General features: G+C 69.8%; 1 protein-coding gene across 1 annotated transcript; it reads left to right on the forward strand.

The window, feature by feature from the left end:
• The first annotated feature begins 357 nt into the window (after positions 1-357).
• Positions 358-3,028, forward strand: LOC128844416 (gonadotropin-releasing hormone II receptor-like). The gene is made up of 3 exons (XM_054042141.1): positions 358-891; positions 1,918-2,122; positions 2,568-3,028. The coding sequence occupies exons 1-3, from the start codon at positions 358-360 to the stop codon at positions 3,026-3,028; spliced, it is 1,200 nt and encodes a 399-aa protein (XP_053898116.1).
• The last annotated feature ends 3,203 nt before the right edge of the window (positions 3,029-6,231 follow it).

The following is a 6,231-nucleotide window of genomic DNA, read 5'->3' on the forward strand; positions in this document are numbered from 1 at the left end:
AGCTGCCCCTCTCGCTCCGGTGAGAGCCCCTGGGCCTGCAGCTCCCCCTCCTGCTGAGCTCAGCTGTCCCCGGCTCCAGGCCGACTGCACCAGTACGAGCAGGACCTCTTCATGCAGCCGCGCAAGGCTTCCCTGCCCTGCCGTGCCCAGGCCCTGCCAGGCTGTCTCTGCCCGGGGCTCAGCCCCATACGGAGGTGCCCTGTGCAGTGCCAAGGATGTGCCTGGCCCCTGTGCCCATGGGCAGGGGGCTCTGTGTGGCGGGGAGTAGCCTCGGGGATCACACTCCCCAGGAGTGGGTGCTGACGCTGTCTGTCTGTCACAGCAGAAGGAAGCCGGCTGGGCGCACGTGCCCCTGCGATGAACGTCAGCCAGGGAGCGGGCATGGTACCCTGCAGCAGCCTCCTGCCCTCCGAGGGCGGCTGTGGGTGGGGCCCCTGGCCCAACGGGAGCGAGGGGGCCCTGCAGCTGCCCACCTTCTCCCCCGCCGCCAAGGCCCGCGTCATCCTCACCTTTGTGCTGCTCACCCTCTCGGCCGCTGGCAACCTGGCGGTGCTGTGGGCGGGCGCGGGCGGGCGGCGTGGGAAGCTCTCGCACGTCCGCGTGCTCCTGCTGCACCTGGCGGCGGCCGACCTGCTGGTCACCTTCGTGGTGATGCCGCTGGACGCCGTCTGGAACATCACGGTGCAGTGGCGGGCGGGGGACCTGGCCTGCCGTCTCCTCATGTACCTCAAGCTGCTGGCCATGTATGCCTCGGCCTTCATCACCGTGGTGATCAGCCTGGACCGCCAGGCTGCCATCCTGCGCCCGCTGGCCATCGCCCAGGCCCACAGGAGGAACCGGCTCATGCTGTATGTGGCCTGGCTGCTGAGTGCTGGGCTCTCCGTGCCCCAGGTACCCGCCGGTCCCCTGCCGCCCCAGGTACCCGCCGGTCCCCACCCCCCAGGTACCCGCTGCCCCTCCCACCCCAGGTACCCGCCGGTCGCCCCAACCCCAGATACCTGCTGCCCCTCCAGCCTCCGGTACCCACTGCCCCTCCCGCCCCAGGTACCTGCTGGTCCCCACCCCCCAGATACCTGCTGCCCCTCCAGCCCCAGATACCCGCTGCCCCTCCCGCCCCAGATACCCGCCGGTCCCCACCCCCCAGATACCTGCTGCCCCTCCAGCCTCAGGTACCCGCCGGTCCCCACCCCCCAGATACCCGCGGCCCGTCCCACCCCAGGTACCTGCTGGTCCCCACCCCTGAGATATCTGCTGCCCCTCCCCACCGCAGGTACCGCCCCGTTCTCCCCCCACAGGTATCCATCCCACAGCCCCTGCTGTCCCAGCCCTGGGCTCCCGCCCCTGTTCTGCCGAAGCCCCCCGAGCGGAGCAGAGACTGCTGGGCCAGTTAGCAATGGGTGGGGATCTTGTGCTGTTAGCTCTGTGCAGAACGGGGGCCGCTGAGCCCCCCCAACTCATCTCACATGGAGGGGGCTCCTCACACTGCGCTGCTCCTCGCCCCACTGGCTGAAGGGGGCTCGCAGGAGCCTGCTGGGGCTGTGAGTCAGGCAGCAGAAGTGTGAGCTGGGGGGTGGGGTGTGAGGGGGGAGAGATGGTGTGCGGGGGGCTCTCTGGGGGGCTCCCTCATGAAAAAGCCATTCCTGGCAGCTCAGGTGGGCAGGGCAGACGCCCCCATCTCCCTGCGGCTCAGCTCACCCCACAGGGCGTGGGGGGGCTAGAACAGCCTCTTGTCCCCCGATGCCCAGGTCCCCAGCAGGCTAGCTTGGCCCACAAACGTCTGTGGTTCCAAGCGCTGGCCCTCCCCCGGGTGCTGGAGGGGTTGGGGGGCTGGCAGAGCCCGCTCCCTGTCTCGCTCGTGGCCCGGCTGGGTCGGGCGCGGGCCCAGCTCCCCTCTCTCTCGCTCTGCTTTGCTTCCAGCTGTTCCTGTTCCACACAGTCACCATCCGCTCCCCGCAGACCTTCACCCAGTGCACCACGTGGGGCAGCTTCCCCCGGCGCTGGCACGAGACGGCCTACAACATGCTGGGCTTCGCCTGCCTCTTCCTCCTGCCGCTGCTCATCATGGTCTCCTGCTACTCCCGCATCCTGCTGGAGATCTCCCGGCGCATGGGCACCGGCCTCTGTGAGTGGGCTGGCGCTAGCTGCAGGGGGCTGGGGAGGGGCTGGGAGGTGGGCCTAGGGACACATGGGGCTGTGGAGGAGCTGGGGGGAGCTGGGGCGGCCCTGAGGCAGCTCTGGCTCATGCCGAGGGTTGGACCGGTCCCGAGTTCCAGACTCAGGCCCAAGGTCCCTGCCCCGAGGCTCGTCTGTGGGGCCCGGTTTCCCAGAGAGCCGGCTGCCCCGTGTGGGGCAGTGAAGTGAGCCTGGCCCTGGGGCTCACAGCTGGGCCCTCGTGGCCGGGGCTCCCTGCAGACGGCCGGTCCTCTCGGGAGATGCCACCGGCTAGCACGCTGAGTGGTGTGGGGCCGCGGGGGGCGGGGCCCTGGGCTTTGCCAGCTCCCCCCATGGCTAACGTGGCGTGTGGGGGCTGCGCCCCGCCCTGACAGCCCTGCTCCCTGTTGCTCTAGTCTCCAAGGAGGTGGCCCTGCGCCGCTCCACCAGCAACATCCCACGGGCGCGGCTGCGTGTGCTGAAGCTGAGCCTGGTCATCGTCAGCTCCTTCATCGTGTGCTGGACGCCCTACTACCTGCTGGGACTGTGGTACTGGTTCTGCCCCCGCGCCATGGAGGAGACCGTCTCCCAGTCCCTCACCCACGTCCTCTTCATCTTCGGCCTCCTCAACGCCTGCCTGGACCCCCTCACCTACGGCCTCTTCACCATCCCCTTCCACAGGGGGCTGGGGCACTGCTGCTGGGGGGGGCACGGAGCGGGGCCTGAGCCCTGTTCCCCGGCAACTGGATCCTCCCGCTGCTCCGCCACCTCCTTGCACGCCAAGCGGAGCACCACGACCACCCTGGCGCACGAGATGCCTGGAGCCCAGAGCCGACTGGGCAATGGGACCGGCAGCGTCGACAGCAGCTACCTGTGAGGCCAGGGCCTGGCTTGGGCCCTGGGTAAAGCCCCGTGCCTGGATGGGCCGGGTTGGTGGACCCTGACCTTGTGCCCAGCTCGGCCTGGGGCCGTGAGGGGTCGGTGTGCTGCTGGAGGAGACGGGCCCCTGGGGCTGACGCTGAGGGGCAGGGCCAACCAGGCATCTCCTTCTGCCCCTGGGCTTCTCATGCTCCTCACCGGACATGAGGAGTGGTGGAGCCCAAATCCACACTGCCGGGGCAGGGGCGTGGGGGGCATTGGGAGAGCCGGGGCAGGGGCGTGGGGGGCACTGGGAGGGCAGGGGCGTGGGGGGCACTGGGAGAGCCGGGGCAGGGGCCTGGAGGGCACTGGGAGAGCAGGGGCGTGGGGGGCACTGGGAGAGCCAGGGCAGGGGTGTGGGGGGCACTGGGAGAGCCAGGGCAGGGGTGTGGGGGGCACTGGGAGGGCAGGGGTGTGGGGGGCACTGGGAGAGCCAGGGCAGGGGTGTGGGGGGCACTGGGAGGGCAGGGTTGTGGGGGGCACTGGGAGAGCCGGGGCAGGGGTGTGGGGGGCACTGGGAGGGCAGGGGTGTGGGGGGCACTGGGAGGGCAGGCGCATTGGGGGCACTGGGAGAGCCGGGGCAGGAGTGTGGGGTGCACTGGGAGGGCAGGGGCGTGGGGGGCACTGGGAGAGCCGGGGCAGGGGTGTGGGGGGCACTGGGAGAGCCGAGGCAGGGGTGTGAGGGGCACTGGGAGGGCAGGGGTGTGGGGGGCACTGGGAGGGCAGGCGCATTGGGGGCACTGGGAGAGCCGGGGCAGGAGTGTGGGGTGCACTGGGAGGGCAGGGACGTGGGGGGCACTGGGAGAGCAGGGGCAGGGGCGTGGGGGGCACTGGGAGAGCCGGGGCAGGAGTGTGGGGGCACTGGGAGGGCAGGGTTGTGGGGGGCACTGGGAAGGCAGGCGCATTGGGGGCACTGGGAGGGCAGGGGTGTGGGGTGCACTGGGAGGGCAGGGGCGTGGGGGGCACTGGGAGAGCCGGGGAAGGGGTGTGGGGGGCACTGGGAGAGCCGAGGCAGGGGTGTGAGAGGCACTGGGAGGGCAGGGGCGTGGGGGGCACTGGGAGAGCCGGGGCAGGGGCGTGGGGGGCATTGGGAGAGCCAGGGCAGGGGTGTGGGGGGCACTGGGAGGGCAGGGTTGTGGGGGGCACTGGGAGAGCCGGGGCAGGGGTGTGGGGGGCACTGGGAGGGCAGGCGCATTGGGGGCACTGGGAGAGCCGGGGCAGGAGTGTGGGGTGCACTGGGAGGGCAGGGGCGTGGGGGGCACTGGGAGAGCCGGGGCAGGGGTGTGGGGGGCACTGGGAGAGCCGAGGCAGGGGTGTGAGGGGCACTGGGAGGGCAGGGGCGTGGGGGGCATTGGGAGAGCCGGGGCAGGGGCGTGGGGGGCATTGGGAGAGCCGGGGCAGGGGCGTGGAGGGCACTGGGAGAGCAGGGGCATGGGGGGCACTGGGAGAGCTGGGGCAGGGGCGTGGGGGGCACTGGGAGAGCCGGGGCAGGGGTGTGGGGGGCACTGGGAGGGCAGGGGCGAGGGGTGCACTGGGAGAGCCGGGGCAGGCAGTGAGAGGAGCTGGACCCTCTCCAGGGTCTCTCGCTCTCTAGGATGGGGGATAGGGTGCGAGGCTGGACCCGAGCATGGCAGGCTGGGAGGAGGCCAAGTGGGACGTTTCCCGTCTGAGGTTATTTGGGGCCGACGATGGTGCTGGCTCCGCAGGATTCCTGGAGAGAGTGGGCTGCCCCACCAGTGGAGACGCCTCCCTCGGCAGCAGCATCTGGGTGTTCAGTCTGGGCGTGCAGACTGCAGGCCTGGGAGTTGCTCTGGGGAGGGGCAGCCCCTCACTCCCTGGCTGGGGACCCCTGAGGGGATGGGGAGGGCTAAGCACCGTACCTGGAGCTTCCTCTACTGGCCTTGGGAATAATTCATCCTTCCTTCGTGTGGGGTGCTGGCTCTGCCTCCCCATCCCGTGTCCCCATGGGCCCTAGCTGAGGGCTGGCCCCACTGTCAGTGCAGGTGGGGCCGGATGGACACGGGGGTTGCCAGGACATTTGGCTCCGGCTCATGGGCTCTTGCCCACCCCTTAATCCTGGGAGCTTGTTCCCCTGGAAACTGGAGCCTCCCTGCTCTCGCTGAAGGTCGCTGCTCCCCAGCTCTTCACGGCTCCAGGGTCAGAGCCGTCTGCACACTGGGCAGGCCACGAGGCGCCCGTCCTGGGCAGGGGAAAGCAGGCTGCCTGGGTTCCTGCCATCGGTAGCGTGGGATTTGGGGCAGTCTAGGACCCACGGGGTGGTCAGGAATGGGGTCTTGGCTGGGCTGGGCTGGGCTGCCCCTGGAGCCGGGAGGTTCTGGACCCGGTTCCCTGTCCCCAGCACCCGGCAGGGCCTCACTCTGCTCTGGGATGGACCCCAAAGGGCCTGTCCCGGGGCGAGGGGCTGGAACATGGCCAGCTGGGTGCACAGCAGCGTGTGCGTCACCAGCCGGCTTTGCTGCATCTCCAGCCGGCACACCCAGCGCTCGCTGCTGGAGACCAGCTAATCCCGGGGGCCTTGGCAGAGATACCAGCAGGCAGAACCTTGCTCCGGGATCAGTGGCTCTGCCCGCCCTCTCCCCTTGTCCTTGCAGCCCCGCTGGCCTGCTTGCCCCCGCTCCGCACAGGATGCAGGGCCAGGCTGAGAGAGTGGGAAGAGCCAGTCCTAGGCCATTAGCTCTGTCCAGCCCCCCTGGCCAGAATGTGTGTGTGAGAGCACCTTGCTGCAGGGCCAGGGAGGAGAGACGGGGACGGGCAGGGAAATGGGTCGGCCATGGCGCATGTAGCCTGCTGCTTCCCCAGAAGGGCTGATGGGTGCAAGGAGGTGAGATTAGCAAGCAAACCACCCCCCTTCCTGGTGCCTCTGCCCCATCCCCTGCCCCCCAGGTGTCCAGGGAGCATGGGGACACACATCCCAATCTCCTCTGGCTGACTCAGGACTGAGGCTTCTGCAGCTCCTTGCTGGTGTTGGGTGCTGGGCCAGCAGAAGCCATGAGATCTAGGCTGGCAGGAGCTGGAGGGAGCACTCCTGGAGGTGGGGATGTGGAGCCTGGGTCAGTGTGGGTTCAGGGGACGTGCTACCCTGGGATTCCCAGGCAGTCTAGGTACCTTCTTCCATCTGCACTTGGTGTCCTGATCTCCTGG

This window comes from Malaclemys terrapin, chromosome 10 (assembly GCF_027887155.1).
Source record: "Malaclemys terrapin pileata isolate rMalTer1 chromosome 10, rMalTer1.hap1, whole genome shotgun sequence".
Lineage (NCBI taxonomy): Eukaryota > Metazoa > Chordata > Testudines > Emydidae > Malaclemys > Malaclemys terrapin.

What these genes read in the sequence shown, in the direction of transcription:
- LOC128844416 (XM_054042141.1), top strand. Translation starts at nt 358, where the DNA reads ATGAACGTCAGCCAGGGAGCGGGCATGGTACCCTGCAGCAGCCTCCTG. An exon ending in CTGGGCTCTCCGTGCCCCAG is followed by an intron (nt 892 to 1,917) that starts GTACCCGCCGGT and finishes CTTTGCTTCCAG; the next exon opens with CTGTTCCTGTTCCACACAGT. An exon ending in GCGCATGGGCACCGGCCTCT is followed by an intron (nt 2,123 to 2,567) that starts GTGAGTGGGCTG and finishes CTGTTGCTCTAG; the next exon opens with TCTCCAAGGAGGTGGCCCTG.